The sequence below is a fragment of the Perissodus microlepis genome, chromosome 1, assembly GCF_051167445.1.
Source record: "Perissodus microlepis isolate ML-2025 ecotype Zambia chromosome 1, ASM5116744v1, whole genome shotgun sequence".
Lineage (NCBI taxonomy): Eukaryota > Metazoa > Chordata > Actinopteri > Cichliformes > Cichlidae > Perissodus > Perissodus microlepis.
The window spans coordinates 15203711-15222059 of record NC_140461.1 but is presented as its reverse complement, the minus strand read 5'-3'; the positions used below and the strand labels follow the sequence as shown (position 1 = coordinate 15222059).

General features: G+C 43.6%; 1 protein-coding gene across 1 annotated transcript; it reads left to right on the top strand.

The window, feature by feature from the left end:
* Positions 1-6729: 6729 nt before the first annotated feature.
* dldh (dihydrolipoamide dehydrogenase) lies at positions 6730-15137 on the top strand. Its single transcript, XM_084931619.1, has 12 exons — positions 6730-7214; positions 7372-7665; positions 8477-8537; positions 9284-9541; positions 11048-11108; positions 11213-11343; positions 11452-11621; positions 11710-11926; positions 12033-12209; positions 12306-12999; positions 13132-13387; positions 13475-15137. The coding sequence occupies exons 1-12, from the start codon at positions 7161-7163 to the stop codon at positions 13478-13480; spliced, it is 2379 nt and encodes a 792-aa protein (XP_084787745.1). The 5' UTR covers positions 6730-7160; the 3' UTR covers positions 13481-15137.
* The last annotated feature ends 3212 nt before the right edge of the window (positions 15138-18349 follow it).

Below are 18349 nucleotides of genomic sequence, written 5' to 3'. Positions count from 1 at the left end.
TCCACACAAAGCGCCCCCGGTACCTTCCACTCCATTGTGTGACCAGAGCAGGAATAAAAGGAGGGGACATATGCTGGCCGTCAGTGCAGCTGTCAGCATCTGTCGCTCTACAGCCAGATGCTCTGTGGACTGAGAGGACAATAATCTACGCTTTCCAGAAAAAAAACCCAAAACCTAATCTTCAAGGAGGGAGGAGCTATGTTGTAAATCTGCCCACTTTCATTTCCAATCACCCACTCGAGAGTTATGACCTTTGGGCTTGTGAAGGCATTTTGATGTCACCCAGAACTTGGCCTACAGGCTCTGGGCACCTTTCTCAAATGCACCTGGAGTTAAAATGACGGCAGCATATCGCTTTTTATTTATTCATTTATTTATTTGTTTTTTATTTTAAGTCTGTAGCTTTTTGCTGCAGATTATTGTTCAGAATTCCTGAGCTTTTTTGTCTTTTAAGTGTTTCAGCAGATTAAAGGACAAGTCAAATGATAAGATATATTTTTAGACTGAATTACATGAAAATGTCTCAGTGATTCAGACAGCAACCAACATTTATTTTCATTACAGTTAATTTATATACATTAGTTGACCAAAAACAAAAAGTGGTGTTCCCTGACTGGGTCAGCATACCAAAACCCAAAATGTAAGATGTTTACTTTCATAGAAGAGCACAAAAATGATCAAATGTTTACGTGTGAGAACCTGTAACACACAGTTTCTGTGTTCTAATATGTCTTTGTACTGTTTTTCTACAAACTTTGAAAGTTTTATAAGGGCAACATCTGCTAACTGTGGGTTTGAAGAAATGTGCTACCTTTTAAACTCTCAGCATTGCAAGGGTTTAGTTTAGGTCTATGTTTATGACCTGTAACTCAAGGTGTCGATATGAGTGCCTCCAGACAAACATCACAGATAATAATACTACATCACTGACACTGTCAGCTACATCATTGACACAAAATCAAGCTAAATATCACAATAGTCCAATCAGCCTGTAATTTTCACATTAGTTTTACAAATCAATGTATAAATTAGAGCATTATGCAATTTAACTTTATTGTTATTATTGTGACATAACCTGAAGTAAGCCATGAGGCCAGGTGTAAACAATATTAACTTGTGCAGCGGTGAAACAGAGACTGCGCTGAAGCAGCACATTCACCCACCTACTCACTATTTCAGGCTTTAGCTATCTCTTTCTCACACTTGCTGTTTCTAATGGTCAATGTAACCATAAAAATCATTATAAGAAAACTTTACGTATTATCAAATCTGGCTCATACTAATATCATCCAGTTACTGTGGCTCATTCTGACAGTGAATGAATGAGTCTGTGAGCAGCATTGAGTGGACCATTTCTACTTTTCCATAATTTCTCTCACATATATACTGTTACTGTTGTGAACTGAGCGGGCAATAATAAACCCAGTAGTAGTACCTAAACATGATAGCAAAATTAGATAGGTAGATAAAAACACAGTAACCACTCCAGTCCCCATTTTAGCACTCAGGGTTTTTGACCTGTGCCTCTTGGATTATTTCAGCTTCCTCATTCTGCTGCGCTGACTCTCCCTTCTCTGCTTCCATGTCTTTCCCCTTGAGTTGCTCCCCCCTTTTTGCCTCCCCCTCTCCCCTCCTCTCCTGACCACAGCTTGACTCAGGAGAAACAGAGGCAGATGTTCCAGGAGCACACAACTGCGCCCCCACCCCTACACCTCCCATTTGTACTGGATAAGCAGTTAACCCCCGGAAAGAATTGACCATACAAGCACGCACACACACTCGTACAAAGAACACCGCTGGCAAAATCTATACAGGCTCAACAGTTGTCCAACTGAATGAACAACACACACACTCATACACAGTGCTGTCCAGATCCCCTCAGGGTCTCTGATAGTCACCACTCTAAGGTCACGCCTGATGTCAGTGTTCAGGGTCTCTGATGGTCTCTGTGGGCAGCTGGCCTGGCTAATCCTGCTGCTGCTGGAGGGTGCTTCTCAAACTAAAGGCAAACCCCTCCTCTGAGGGAGTTTTTTTTTTGTTTTTTTTTTTGGTGGGGGGTGTTCACTTTGTTCAAAGTGCAAGCAGGGGTTGTTTGTTTGTTTGGTTGGTTGCTCTTTATAAATCAAACATTACATCAAACATAACAAACAGCAAATAGCAGCATCTTGTAGGCTTTGTCCCATTTCTGCACAGTCTTCAGGAGTAGATTTATTTGTAACTCACATTTTGTGGTCACCCATAAGATTGTAAACATTTTTATTGTAAAACAATGCAAGAAAATGCAACAAAAAAAAGCCAAATTAAATTCCATTCAGTGTAATGAAAGAGATATTGTTTGAAAAAATCTGAATATTTCATATCAATATTTCATGAAAAATATTTTTGTGTTACTGAAATGTTTTTATAAGATTCCCTAAAATTATGAGAATGTCTTCAAATGTCTTGTTTAAAGCAACCAACAATCCAATTATTACAATAATAATAGTAATAATAATAATAATTTGGAGTGAATAGAGCTTCACATATCTACATAGCGGCACATGTTCTGACACACCCACACACACTGGTATTTTTTCTTTACTTTCACATTTCTGTCAGTGCTTTGTCACATTGTATGATAACCACTATGTTACAAAATATAAGATAAAAAATAAAACGTTTTCCAAGTAATCTTTGGAAATGTGTGAAACTGGTAACAATTGCTTTATTTTCTGTTTACTAATTCATTTACTTTTCCTGTTACTTAAACACAAGCACTGGAGCAGGCAGTATTTTTATGTGATGTATATTCTATAGAAGGGCACATTTTGACGTTTGAACCAGTTCAAATGATAAATGTATATGTAGATTACATAGAGTGTCGCAATGAGGCTGACAGATGGTGTAAGTCGGTATATTCCTGGCCCAGGTGAGGTGAGCCTCCTGATCACAATGCTGCTGTTAATGAGATAATCTATCTATCTCTCCTACAGCAGTCCCAGCATGTGTGCGTTAATGTTTACGGTCGGTGTGATGGTGATGATGTGGAGGTTCCCACGACGGCCATCCATCCATCCATTTCTTGGCACACACACGCACACACACACGCACAGGCCATATGGCCACCTCATACCCGTTGCATGCCTCCACTGTGATTTGGCCGGGAGCATCCAGTAGGCCTTGATCCACCTACGGAGGCCACGTACTCTCACCCAAGAGGGATGAGAGAAATGAAGGAGTGAGAGGTGGAATGGTGGCGGAGAGATGGAGTAGATGAGTGAACGTAAACGGAGAAATTAAGAGACTACGCAGAGACAGAGATGGAGGAAGCCATTTGGTACTTGGTTGGTGTTGTGGTGTTTGGTGAGCAGATGGCCGGGCTCGAGGAGGGGCGTGCCTTGTCCTCGCGACCCTTCACAAATCACACGGTTCTCCCCCGAGGGGCTCGCGACTCGCCGTTCAATAGGAATCAATGGGAATTACTTCGCAAGAGAAAGGGATGAATGGGCGGCGGGGCGCGAGACCTCTTCCTTTGTTGTTCCACTATGTGTCACGGAGCTCCTGCTCACGCGCGCGCACACAAACACACACACATACACGCACACACATAGACAACAGGAAAGCACTTCAGTTAAACAATCGACCTCCAGTTAAACTATTTTTTAACCCCACACGTACACGCGTGCACGCACGATCACGCACACACAAAGGGGGATCAGAAGAGGGAGGAGTTTCTACTTTCTGCTGTTTCCTTAAGACACAATTAGAGAAGCTCTCGGCATAAATTACGTTTTAGGGTAAAATGTTGTCTTGATGCTGGTGAACGATGGAGGGGGGGTCACTTTCCATGTAACCATGCCTTTCAGTCACGCTTTGCTGGCGTAATCGGAAAATGTGTGCCATGTCATGGTGATGAATGACTGATGGTATATTGGCCTGATACACAGAGGGAAAGAGAGCACCAGGGACCTCTGAAAGTCGGGATGAGTGTAAATAAAAGGCCTAGAGAAGGGGGGATTTTACGCCACGCCACATAGACGCATCACAGGCTATTAAAGGGGGTTGAAATCAACTGGCTAAATGAAATGAGCAGCTCTGAGCAGCGTCCTACAGCTAAACACACATACGGGTATGTGGAAAGACGGTGGCAGGCAGGGATAATAGCGTTAAAGCTTAAGGTTAAAGGCCTTTCAATCATTTTCAAGGGGTGTAAAGAGCACATCGCGGACACGCAACCACATCAGACATGTATACACTGACCCGGAGGGAAGAACCAAGCAGGGTCATCAAACTTGTGCATGGTGGCACTGCGGCGCTCCCGCAGCAGCCCGTCAGCGCCGTGTGCGCCTGACATGACAGGCCGAAAGTTGTGCATATGTTATCTGTGGAGTGTGAATGAAGGCCTTGTTTGTGTACCGCGGCAAACCAAAGCAGTAATGATATGCAGACGGAGTAGCTTCCATTAGAGTTTTTAATTAAGCCCCCCCCCTAAAAAAATCTCCCAGTGCGCGCGCCCTTGTGAGTGCGCGCTACTGTCTGTAAACATTAGAAGAGGACTCAGTTCTTCATTGAGTCTGACTGCTGCTCAAACCTCATTTAAAGGTTTTCATTTTTTTGAAAATGTGGTGTTACATGAAACGGGCGGAACCTAAAGTGAATGAACTGAAATGTCCAAAAATAAATAGATAAGTAAAAGTCGGTATTTAGTCTGCCAAACATATCTCTCATATGTAACACCATGTACGGTACAGTAGAAGCTGCAATCAGTTTTTAGCCAAATGATTTTTATATAAACTTCTTTTATCTAAGTAAAAGGTATCAATGACATTAAAATGTCTTTTTCAACAGACTTCTGGCAAAGAGGGCAGCATAATTTTCAACAAACACAACATAACAGTTCAATAAGGGCTGGGCTGATAATAATATAGGTACATTAACTAGAGTAAAATTGTGAAACATGTAATTTCTTTATTTTATGTATAATTCCTTCGTAAATCCTGATGACTGTGGTCTATGTATCAATGTAAGAAAACATATTGGATATAAAATCACATCGGAAATCGTCTTTTTACACAACAGCTATCTTTGGAGCCTTTCATTTCTATCTATATTGAAAAACAATTGCTTAATTACTGCTTTCCTGCAGGGTTGCTAATTTTGTTTTAGATATATATGTAATCCCGTGAGACATTAATGACTTGGTAAAGAATCACAGCACAGTTGGGAATGCCAGAGATAAGCTCAGAATAAATCACGCCAACAAGTGCGCATTCTTGCCCACATTTCTCTGCGGATATACACACATATGCAAATTAGACAGTGGACCCTGCGCGAGTTGTGTTGCCAACCTGGTGTATAGCGAGCACACTCTCTGACTTACACTGTAGCGTGAATAGGGTGATGGTCTGCAGCATCTAATATAATCTGACTGTATTTCGTTAATATGACGTTTTATTATAAAACACATTGTAAGATTATTGTTTATGCACCCGGCCATGTTTTCCCCTTCGTTCTCTCTCTCCCTCTCTCTCTCTCTCTGGTGCTGTATTATTGTGGGAGAGCAGGTGCTGCCGTCCCAATTACCATACAGCTGAAAGCACAAAGAGAAAAAAAACTTTACTCCTAGTATGACTCCCCCTCCCCCCGCCTCATATTCCCCCTCCTTTCCCCCATAAAGTCCCTTAATGACAGCCACGCGAGTGACACACCACCAAGTTTTTTTTTTTGTTTTTGTTTTTTTTTTTACTGTCTCTATCAAACTGCAAGTAAGGGAAATACACAGGCATGCCTACAAATACGGTTGGTGTGTTCGCCTGAGGCCACTGAGCGCACTCTCGGAGTTTTTTTTTATATTCTCGAGCACCTAAAGCTGGTCATTATCCACTCAAAATGGTTCAAAATCTATTAACGATTAGAGGAAATCGATTGTATTCATTGAAAAATCGTAATGAGTTAAAATGAAGCTCTTTCTCGCTATCACAGTTCTAATATTCAATGCTGTTTTGAAGAAGAGACTCGTCAGTCACATTTTTATCAAGACGTGGGTATTAAAATAACAGCACACTTGGTGCAGCCTACATTAGGAAAACAGCAGCAATGTTTTTATAATGAGGGCGCAAGTGGGGAGAAAGGCTGTAGGTCTCTAAGCCAAGAAATAAAGATAAAATAATAAGAATAGAGCGACTTGTTTTGGGGGTGTGGCATTGTGAAAACCACGGCAGGGGTAACACCATAGGAATGCAGCGGAGCAGATGGTCGTTGTAACGCAGTTGGGACGGCTGGCTGGCCGGTTGGCCATCCAAGGAACGAGCCAGGCCAAACCTTTACCATAGCCCCTCAAATATAAGAAGCCACGGTGCGTCTGGCTGCACCATGTGTATAAATCGCTTGATGGAGGATTTTGTCCAGAGGTAAAATAATTTGTCGGAATGTGAATGGGCCCAGTGCGTCCTAGAAGAGGGAGGCATCGGGGGAAGCATGGGGTTGTTGCACATTTAACAGCTCACTAGCCATTTGGTCCATCCCTTTGAGAAAAAGAGAGGAGGGGGGCGGGTTTAGAAAAGTTGTGTGCACCCCCTACCTCCCCCTTCCCTTTCTTTGTGATGGCCCCTGGGCGGACTTGTGGTGATGGTGGAGGGAGGGGAAGAAGAGGAGCAGAGGGGCTCATTTGCATCTTATTACCCTTCGCCTGCTGGCCCCGTATAAAACCCTGCACGGGGCAGTAGACCCATCAGACACACGCACTGCCACACCAAGGAAAACGGAGAGGACCGCAGATTTGTTTTCTGTGTTTAGGATCAGCATATCATGATCAATCAAGTGGAAAAACAAACAAGCCCATCAAGAGTTGCTTCTTCACCGACTGATTGGAATTAACTCTTTCCATCGGGGATTTCATTCACGTTTCTTCGAGTGGATCAGTCTGCTGGGGATTACTTTGCACTGCAACAGCCTTTCTGTCACAAACTTTCGCAGTGTATTGGAAAATATAGAGGCGGAAGACAGACGCACCAAAAGGAAAAGTTTCACTACAACTTCCTCTTCCCACCCCCACTGCGCGTCAAAGACTCACCTTGACTGCGAGACACTGGGAAGGTTTTACAGGACTTTCTCCATGAGTGTTTGAGCCGGGCTGCACGGACTTGTGGAGCTTTCACTGGTTTTGAGGGGCTGTCAACACAATGGGACGCCTGTGTCTGCTCCTGGCTGTCAGTCTCACCGTACTCACCTGCCAGGTAGGTCCGATGAAAACAAGCTTTAACATTAAAGGGTATTGAAATACCCTCTGCACATATTTTTGAATACAAACAGCTTAAGATTGATTCTCACGGGTCCTGCCTTAAATACTCTCGATTGATCGATTGATTGATTACGCGCGCGTGTGTGTTATAGGTTCTGTGCTCGGGCGTGTTTGAGCTGAAGTTGCAGGAGTTCCTCAACAAGAAGGGGATAACTGGGAATGCCAACTGCTGCCCCACTCACCTGCAGGGCCAGCAGCAGTGTGAGTGCAAGACTTTCTTTCGGGTCTGTCTGAAGCATTATCAGGCCAACGTCTCCCCAGAGCCTCCCTGCACATATGGGGGGACTGTGACTCCCGTCCTGGGCTCCAACTCCTTCCAGGTCCCGGAGACCAACGCGGACAGCTTCACCAACCCGATCCGCTTTTCCTTCGGTTTCACATGGCCAGTAAGTAAAAGCAGGACATATAATCGGTAATATTATTAATACTATTGTGGAAATAATGATAAGCTGCAGTCTAGAGTTCAGTTTTGTGCATTTACTGTTTTTGTTTGTTTGTTTGTTTTTTCGGGCCCAATGCGTCAATTTTCACTGTTGGTAATTATACAGTTACCCCCACCCACCCCCCCACCCCCCCAAAAAAAACTTGAAGTCATAGTTTTGAGGTATTCTCTGTCCCATAAACTTTGAGTAATGAAGGGCATTGACAGACTGAGATGTATTAGCTTTGAAGAGTGCAGAACGCAACAGATGCTCTCAAACTCCACACTTGTGAGGGTCTTTGTCAGCAGTGTGTGAGAGGGGCTATTGTAGTATTTCTGTGCTCTTTGGTGGGATAAAACGGGGAGGGGAGGAGGGTGTGTGTGTGTGTGTGTGTGTGTGTGTGTGTGTGTGTGTGTGTGTGTGTGTGTGTGTGTGTGTGAGAGAGAGAGAGAGAGAGAGAGAGATATGTGGGGGTGTTCACCAAACGTCTCTCTCCTCCGACCAGCCGTGGTGGGAAATTTAACATCCTCTGAGTTGGCACATCATTGGCAGCACAGCGTGAAATTCCGCCTCGTTTGGTTTTACAGCGGTGTCAGAGTGTGATATGGGCAGGGGTGTGAAAAGGGGAGCAGGTACCGGGCCTTATTAGGCACCTAATCAACACAAGAATTAGGCTGTGAAGTTTATTGGGAGGCCTGATAATGGCCCGCCTGCTCTGAAGGGAGGGAGGCCTGTAGGCTAAGCAGCTGTTGATTCTCTCTCTGTCTCTCCTCAGGGGACGTTTTCGCTGATCATTGAAGCTCTCCACACCGACTCCCTGGACGACCTGACAACAGGTGGGTGACAGCAAGAAAAGGCAGTAGTGTAACTCAAAGACAGAGCAGAAGGCAAATAGGTTTTCCTGGTTTTCTTTCAAATGTCAGGTCATATTTTTCTCCTTTCAGCCATTTTAATAAGAATTAAGATCCAACTTTTTGAGGCACACACCTTCCCTTGAAAAGTAAATAAGGGTTAACCATTTCTAAATGTCTGCTGATTATAGTGTGGGGAATCAGCTAATACTACATCTCAGTGAGGCAAACGTCTAGTGTGTTTTTGATTACATAGCCATGTTCTTGCATAAAATTTGTGTTTTTGCATATAATGGCACAATTTCCTGTGTGGATTCACTTGTCTCGTGATAATAGGCATTCTCAGATTTGTCTCTGTGGTGAGATTTGCTGTTGTCATCTTTAAGCCATCATCTTATCATTGCACTGAGGTTTTATGGTGTAATCTGTCTCTATTTGGAAAAAACAGTTCACAAGAAAAGCATTGTTGCAAGCCAGACAGCAGATTTCACCCTTTGGCCTTTTATTTTTCACTGCATGACAGACTCATTTTCAAAAACATGTGTGGCTGTCATTCTGCAGGAGCGTAAGCACACATGCTTCCGCAAGACCTGAAATCTATAGTAAACAAAGGAATATAACTGACAGCTTCATGTGAATGAAAGGGTCCTACCCTGTCCTACGTTCTGCAGAAAAGCCATGCTTCACAACAACATGTGACTCACAACAAGCTGTGTGATTTACTTTTTCAGACAACCCAGAGCGTCTGATCAGCAGGATCGCCACTCAGCGTCACCTCAGTGTGGGAGAAGAGTGGTTCAGTGATGTGCAGACAGCTGGCAAGACTGAGCTGCGATACTCCTACCGCTTCCTGTGTGATGAGTACTACTACGGCGAAGGCTGCTCTGTTTTCTGCCGCCCGCGAGATGATGCTTTCGGACACTTCACTTGCGGCGAGCGTGGAGAGATCATATGCAACTCTGGCTGGAAGGGACAATACTGCACTGAAAGTGAGTGGTTTTGGTTTTAATCAAGCAATGTCAGTAAGTCTGTATGGAGCAATGTGAGGAATATCCATAACTGAGAGATATAGTTGGCAAGCACAAACACCTTCAGGTTAGTGGTAATGCAGTAGTTAAAATTTCAGTCCAATGGCAGCTGCTTAGATAAGCTGAAGGAGTGGCACAATCATTAGCAGCAAGCGGTGATGTTTACACAAAGTGCCTGATTCCAAAATACTGCCTCACAAGTGAGACGTGTTAACACTAGTTCCGGCTTAGTCTGGAATTACTGCCATCTTAAAAAAAATAGTTCTTTAACTTTTAAAATGAAAAACACATAAGCTTTAAGGGGTTTTGAGTTTCTACCGTTTATAAACTACTTTTCAAAGTTAATTTTCCCAACAGTCATTTGCCTCTCTGTATTGTTTGGGGACTTTTTTTTCACCTCATAATGCGGGGCCCGTGTGCAACAGGCATCAGTTAGTTATCCCATAGCACCGGAGGCCTCCATTCTAATGAGCCGCAGTGGCTCCTCAGTAATTCACACGCCGCGTGCCTTCCATTAGACCACTGGGGCCTCCTCGCCCAAAACCTCCTCCCCGATTGGCCAAGTGGGGGTCCTGTATTGTTGTGGTTCAGGCTGTTGATTGGCCGAGCACGGTTGTGTATTGTTGTGGAGGGGGCAGCTGCTCGGTGAGAGGAGACAATGGAGCAGCTGTCTGGTGGTTAGTTCCACACAGACCAGCTGGCCCTTGGGGGAGGAGGAGGAGGGGGGGGGGGGGGAGTGAGGAGAGACAGGATGAGCAGAAGAAGGGAAAGGATAGGAGAGGAAGATGAGAGGAGGGGATAGGTGGATGGGAGAGTAAACGAGGAAAAAGGAGGATCAGAAAGAAGAGGGAGGGATATGGAAAGAGAGGGGCTGAGGGTGAGAAAAAGGACTTCTGACCCACAGTCAAGGGGAGAAAGGAGGCTTTGTGTGGGAGGCTTTTGTATGGGAGAACAACCATGTTAAAAGAGAGGGCTTGTTGGCTGCATCCCCCTCGTTTGGTGACCAAAACTGACGTAGCTCCTTGTGTGGGTATTAAGGCCAAAACGGTAGCATTTTCAACAACTTTTGAAGCAATGAAGAAACCAGCAAATGTCAGCCTGTTCACAAGAGTGACCCAGTGACACCAATTACCCTCCAAATTTTACTCTTTTGCATTATAAGTGCTAAGAAGACCTCCAGAAGACCTTTAACCATAAAGACTGGTGAATTAAGCCTCTTAATAATAGAGAATAAAGATACTCTAGAGACATGCCTGAGCAGGTGAACGTATTCGGCAGACAAACATGGCACCAGACAAGATGAATGACTCCACCAAATAGATAAGAAGGCCTGAGGGCCAACCAGATGGACTGTCAGACAAGCTGTCAGTGACTTGAAAAGGAATTAAAGTGATTGGAAGATTGATGGAGTGCAAACACGCCTCATTTCCAGTGGGTTACCTAACTGTGCATGTTTCCTCTCTTTAGCAATCTGCCTTCCTGGATGTGATGAGGAACACGGTTTCTGTGATAAACCAGGAGAGTGCAAGTAAGTCCAGAAAAGCATTTTTAAGTTTCCATAAATTAATATGACAGCGTTTCAATATATTTTCTTCTGTTACTATTAGTGTTAAATAACTGCCGTGTTCACAGGTGTCGTGTGGGCTTTAGTGGGCGTTACTGTGATGACTGCATCCGTTACCCTGGCTGCCTCCATGGCACCTGCCAACAGCCTTGGCAGTGTAACTGCCAGGAGGGCTGGGGTGGACTTTTCTGCAACCAGGGTGAGTTTACTGACACATTTACTACATGCTTAATTCCCGCTTGGACCCTCTTTGCTTTAGGTTTAAACTATATTTTTTGTAACGGTTGGTTATTGTTCGTGTTTCCAGATCTGAACTACTGTACACACCACAAACCCTGTCTTAACGGAGCCACCTGCACTAACACTGGCCAGGGCAGCTACACTTGTTCCTGCCTACCTGGATACACAGGCGCCAGCTGTGAGATCCAAGTCAGTGAATGTTCCGGAAGTCCATGTCGCAACGGAGGCAGCTGCACTGTGAGTATCACAGGAGAGGAAGACAGAAAGAGAGATGATGTGGAAACAAGAAACCTGTGTGTGACTGTTTACATTCTTTCCAATATAGGACAATGACAATGGATATAAGTGCACATGCCCACCTGGTTTTTATGGTAACAACTGTGAGTTAAGCGCCAACACCTGTGCAGACGGGCCTTGCTTCAACGGCGGACATTGTGTCGACAGTCCGGAAGGTGGCTACTTCTGTCAGTGCCCGACAGGATATGCTGGCTTCAACTGCGAGAAGAAAATTGACCACTGCTCGTCCAACCCCTGTTTAAATGGTACATTTACTGATTTTAACTTCACCTAAACCTACAATTGAACCCAGGGTTAAAACATCCAGAGACTAATCACTGGTCTTTCTCTTAATCCCTCTCCCCTCTGCAGGTGCAGAATGTGTGGATCTGGTGAACTCCTACCTCTGTCAGTGTTCTGAAGGGTTTTCAGGTCCTAACTGTGAGGAGAGCGGGAGTAGCGTCTCTGGATATTGTCTTTCCTTCCCTTGTCAGAATGGTGGGACATGCCAGGAAACAGGAAGTGGCTACACCTGTAGTTGCCCCCCAGGTATGACAACTCTTGACAAATTTCTTGATGTTTACATGAGTTTTTATGCAGCTTAGTGTCATTTTCTCAGATTCTTAAACCCTACTATTTTCACAGGCTATACTGGCAAAAACTGCAGCTCCCCTGTCTCCCGATGCAAACACAACCCCTGCCACAATGGAGCCACCTGTCATGAGCGAGGAAGCCGCTATATGTGTGCCTGTGTGCCCGGCTACGGCGGTCACAACTGTCAGTTCCTGTTACCAGAGATTGTGGATCGACCCGATCGAATATACTCTGGAAGTGAAAATCCTGATGACAATGGAGGATTCCCTTGGGCGGCCGTGTGCGCCGGCGTCTTCCTGGTTCTTGTGCTCTTGATCGGATGCTCTGTGCTGGTGGTCTACATTCGGGTAAAGCTGCAGGAGCGGCACAGTCATCACAGTGACAGTGTCCACAGTGACAGCCACGAGACCATGAACAACTTGACAACCACCAACAACTGTCTCCGCAGCGACAAGGAACTGGGAGTTCTGATGACAACATCAATTAAAAACACCAACAAGAAGGCAGATTATCATTCGGATCTCACTGGATCTCTCGGAGGTCTGAGTGGAATCGGTGGGCTCAACGGAACAGAGAAGAATGGCTTTAAATCTCGGTACCCTAGCGTGGAGTACAACCTGGTCCATGAGCTTCAACCTGAGGAGTTGCCACCATGTAAAGAGGAGGGTCACCAAGAGCCAGAGGCCAAATGTGAAATGCTGGATGAGTCAGATACAGAGGAAAGATACAGGAAGAGGAAAAACAGGTACACAACCAATCAAAATACATTCTTAACGGTTGGAATTATTTCATGCAGATGTCCCCTTAATCACTGTGAAAGCGTTTGTTGCATGAAGGACAACATTTCTGAATTTCTCTGTCCTTTTTTATCCCACAGTGATGCATCAGAAAAGAAACCTGTGGCCGAGTCACCGAGCTGCAGTGAAGCAAAATATCACTCATCCACCGATTTGAACTGTCACGCAGCGAGCGATCTTAAATATCAGTCGACCAGCGACGTTAAATTCCAGTCAACCAGTGATGTTGAATACAACGGTCCCGGTGACAGCAGGTACCAGTGCACCAGTGACACCAAATACCAGTCTGTTTACGTCATATCAGACCAGAAAGATGAATGCATCATTGCCACAGAGGTGAGTACGCAAAAATAGACCCAAACACCCATAACACACACAAAAACTGCAGTTCCAAAGACTGACTTTGTCCCTTCTGTATTACAGGTATGATACCAGTGAAAACCAGGTGGTGGTCCACATACACCAGCCCTGAGCAGTAGAGCTCAGCTTGTCTCCAGGAGGTTTTACTCCTGCTGTTTGCTGCTGTTCCCTCGGATTTACCAGAGGACTTTGAGCCAAGGTGCTGATGAGCCCACTTGGCAAGGACTTTGTACTACGGTAGTACTACGGGTGAATTCTGGATATTTCTTGGATGGATGTAGGTCTAATGTTGACTCAACACTACGGACGGAGTACCACGAGGCAATGCGAGCGCTTGTACAGACTTTGTACAGAAACAGCGTTGGCTGAGTACTTGTCTAGTCCAGTGAAGACTGTTGGCAAACTGATGAAGACGTCTTCTGCAGTTCAAGATGATTTACTGCTTGTAACAGGATGAACTCCAATCAGTGGAATATGGACTTGTATGTCGACAGTTGATATTGTAGTACCATGGGGTACTGATTGAATGAACAGTGAAGTACCTTTGGAGTACTGAGAATTTTTAAAGTACTGTTGTAGTACTGTTATGTGCTGTGTTTTACAATGCAGTGTAAAATCTGTCATGGATAATGAGTAGTTCGAGTTCTGTGCAGTGCTGCAGAGCAGAGTTGTAGAAACATTAAACTGCTACAATCTATTCATTAAATATAAATCACAGTCTGAGCTTTCTTGACACAAATAAAACTGTGTGACTACTTCTGTAGCAGCTCAACAGCTTTTCCTCTGCAGCACTGACAGAAACAATGCTGAGCTGGTTCTCAGCACAAACTAAAGAACTAAAGACTCCAGTAGTGACTGCAGATCGATCCAACATGGATTCTGTTGGGCCATACTGGCCTCTGACCCCTGAAAGTTGTGACACACAGGGAAATGTTTTTGGGCAGAGCAACTTAGGAAACACTTTTGGCATTAGAGGACGAACCAAGAAGAACAAAATCCAGATGAAAGAACTCAAAACAAACATATTTGAAGTTTAGTTATCAGTTTGTGTATGATTTCTGTTTGAATTTGCTGCACATCCCTTTCCAGAACATTTCCAGAATTTTGTGAAATTGCATCAGCAGCTCAAATTGACAGTTTGGTCTTTTTCTTCCTGACCTCTAGTGATGCTGTTGATTTTTCCAAGTAGGCTGAACTTTAAAGGACTAGTCTCAACTGCCAAGACCTCATTGCACTATAGACGTGAGCGTGCATGTGTGTGAGACAGCACGAGTGTGTGGTTGTATGTGTGTTTGTGTGTGCATGTAGGAGAGTTCACGCCTGTGTCATTGAATGCACTGCTCACTTCCACTCCCTTCACTCTTCCACTGTTAGCCAGTTCAAGGACACCATCACCCTGCCTGCCGTTGGTTGAGATCATTTGTTTTTATTTTATTTGTTATCTAAAGAAAGATGTATTCTTTTAATTTAATTATGTAATTATTTGTGCTCCATTTCATTGTGATTTTTTTTAATTAATCCTGTTATAATTTAAGTTGGATTTCTTTTTTTTTTATCTGGCAGATAATGTATGTATGTAAGTATGTATGCATGTATGTGTTAGGCACTTGAGACCACTGTGACTGTGTTGTATTTAAGAGAAAAGTCTGATGTACAGAGCCTGTCATTTTTAATACTGGAAAAAAGGCGCAATATTTTTCCAAAATAAAAAAAAAAAGGAATGAAATACGGCACATCTGGTGTTGAATGCTTGTTTTTCCCTTTTTGATTAACAAGGGATTATGAGAAGTACGCAACATGCTCTTAAAAGCTGTGTAAATTAGCAAAGCATGAATACTCGGCCGTTCTTACATTTGTAGGCTATTTTAAAAAAGTAATCTGGAAAATTGAAGCTGAGGGATTTGATGTCACTTAGTGATAGTATAAGTGTTTTGCATTTGTGTGTATGTGTGTGTGTGTGTGTGTGTGTGAGAGAGAGAGAGAGTGTATGTGTGTGTGTGTTTGTCTGACACAGCAGAAGACTGTCTCCTTGTGGAACCACTAAATGAGACAAAGACACACCCCATAATCATAGAACGCTTAGCTAGCCTCCTCTGAGGCCAGACCCATCTCCTTGTGTGTATTGTAATATGTGCGTGCGTGCGTGTGTGTGTGTGTGTGTGTGTGTGTGTGTGTGTGTGTGTGTATGAATGAAAGAGAGAGGGATTGCATATGTGCGTGTGTGTATTTACTTTAGTCTGCATCTTTATGTGTTTCTGAATTAATGTTTTTTTCTATGCTCCTCAGAGTCCAGGACTATTGGTGTGTGTGTGTGTGTGTGTGTGTGTGTGTGTGTGTGTGTGTGTGTGTGTGTGTGTGTGTGTGTGACATCTTGTTTTAAGCACAGGGGTATTTATAGCTGAAGAGAGAAACCACCAGTCTGGATTTAGTCCCAGTTGCCCCTGCCTGCACTACTCCGTGTGTGTTTAAGTGTGTGTGTGTCATTCAGCGACCACTGGGAGCACAGAAGTAGTCATCAAAGAAACTCATCTGGTTTGCAGTCTTATATAAACACACACACCACATACACAGGACGGTGAAATTGGATGACAGATGATCAGAAATTTACTGCAATTACAGAGGACACACTGTATTAAGTGTCGACATGGAGCACAATAACACACACACACACTCCAGGAGAGGTCATGGACTGGCTGACTGAAATAAGATTTGAATGATGGAGTAGAAAGAATGTTCACAATTCCTTTCCAATATTGACACAGAGACACATTAAGGGATGAATCTTTCACATCCTAACTGATCGTACAGAGCAGCAGATCACACCACTGACCTGCCCACCGGCTGCAGACACAGCGACGGTTGCCCTTCCAAAGACTGCAACTGTGGCTACTCAAAAAGTATTTGCTTGTATTACACAAGCGGCAGGCAGTTGTTAGCACATACCATGCTAAGCTTTTTAACTTAACTTTTTTCTGTGCCACAATAGCTTTTCGCTGAGTTGGAAAATCACAGGAGACAGGCTTAAAGCTGGTCCTTTGTTGTTGTCAGGCTGTCCTCCAGCCCCTGAACAGTCGCACACACTCGCGTCCTCCCTCTCGGCATCTCTCTGGTGTCAATAGTTAGACAAAGCCCCGGTGACTGGCTGCCATTTGCTGTCCTGCTGCACATAAAGAACAGCAACTCTTTGAACTTCTGAAAGGGGGAAATCGAAACTTCTTCATGGTCAAATCTATAGAGAAATGTTTATCCAGTCAGTCCACACTTCACATGGGCTCATTTCTTTTTCTTACCATTCACCTAAATCCTGAACATTTTCTTTTTTTAGTTCTTAAAGAAGTCCAAGATGTACCATCACTCATATTTTAAATAACACAACAGAAAAATGTGAACACAAATCTATACATCTGTGTGTGTGCGTGTGTGTGTGTGTGTGTGTGTGTGTGTGTGTGTGTAGGATGATATATTGTCTGGTTCAGCCTTTCTCCCCCCCCCCCCCCCCCCCCCCACACACACACACCTCTCTCTTCTAATACAATTTTTATTCTGACAGGGAGTAGGCAGGACCGTAGCTAATCCACAGAACAGGCTGTTTAAGTGTGTCTCAGCTATAATCTGATTAATCTGTCCATTCATACACTCCTCTCCTCTCACAGATCTGTTTGAATGTATAAGTGTGCGTGTGTGTGTGTGTGTGTGTGTGTGTGTGTGTGTGTGTGTGTGTGTGTGTGTAAACATCTTGGCTGGTGTGTGCATGTGTTGGATAGATGGATGGACAGAAAGAGATTTTTGGGAATAAAAAAAAGCTCACTCTTGGCTGCTGACCCTTCTTTTGTCCATGTAATGGTCACCTGTCACACATTGGGATGACTACATCCCAAGAAGACCAAACATGGGACAAAGAGTGTGTTTGGGAAGGACAAATTTATTTTGTCTATCAAGCGGCACATCTCTTTATAAGACTAGCAAAAATGGATGAAAATCATTGGTTTTGGGTTTAGTTTGAGTTGTGAGTTTGTTTAGACTTATTAGCTTATTACTTTGAGGCTTTTTTTATTTTAAATTTTAGTAATGACTCCATGTTTAGTATTGAGTTCTTGGTGTTTTTGTAATCTGGTAGCTCTTATTGTAAAAATTTGTTTATATTTGGGATCTGGTGTATTTGAGTAGCTTCCTTGAGGTCCCAATATACCCTATATGCTCACCGCCATGTCGTCATCAGACAGATGTAGCCATTTATACCTGCTGTTAAGGCACAGAAGTCAAAAGGCCAAAAAGCCACAACTTTGTCAAGTGTTTTTCTCCCATGTTATTCCCAAAAACTCAAGTTTCCAATAGTTACAACATCTGTGTGTCAGTACATCTCTGAGCTTCTGTGCAGTATTATCATTAAAATGGGGGTAAAAACTGGGACCATCCTACATTTCTGTCTTCAATCCAGCTGTGACGGCAAACGCAACACAAGCGACAGGGCAAGCATAAGAATGACCTTAGTGTCTTCTTAAATTTTGTGAAGTCTTCATTTCTGTTAAGGCTCTCTATTTAGATTACTTCCTGTTTTATTTTGAAAGTCATTTGCTTCTCATCTTCAGTTTTACTTTGTCTTTATCTTTTATTAGTTTCACCTGTTTCTTGTTCCCCAGTTATTTCCACTCCCCTTGTTAACCCTCTGTGTGTTTCTGTGTGTATACACAGCCTTGTCTTTCAGTTAAACTTTGTGTCGTACTGTTTACGTGCCTGCCTTCTTCCCTGTGTATTTCTCTGTGCTGTCCAGGTTTTGTTACTTTGTATCTTGGAATTTTTTACTTTGAACTTTCATCAGACAAATAAATGGTTCACTTTTTGTTTTTGAACTTCTGTATTTGGGTCCTCACTTTTTGCACTCCATTACGTGACACATATCTGTATTTCCCTTTAATTGCGGTCGTTATTACCATATTT

Bases quoted from the DNA above. Each gene is read 5' to 3' on its own strand.
- dldh (XM_084931619.1), top strand. From the start codon at position 7,161: ATGGGACGCCTGTGTCTGCTCCTGGCTGTCAGTCTCACCGTACTCACC. The intron at 9,542-11,047 runs GTGAGTGGTTTT...TCCTCTCTTTAG, and splicing joins GGGACAATACTGCACTGAAA to CAATCTGCCTTCCTGGATGT. The intron at 11,622-11,709 runs GTGAGTATCACA...TTTCCAATATAG, and splicing joins GCAACGGAGGCAGCTGCACT to GACAATGACAATGGATATAA.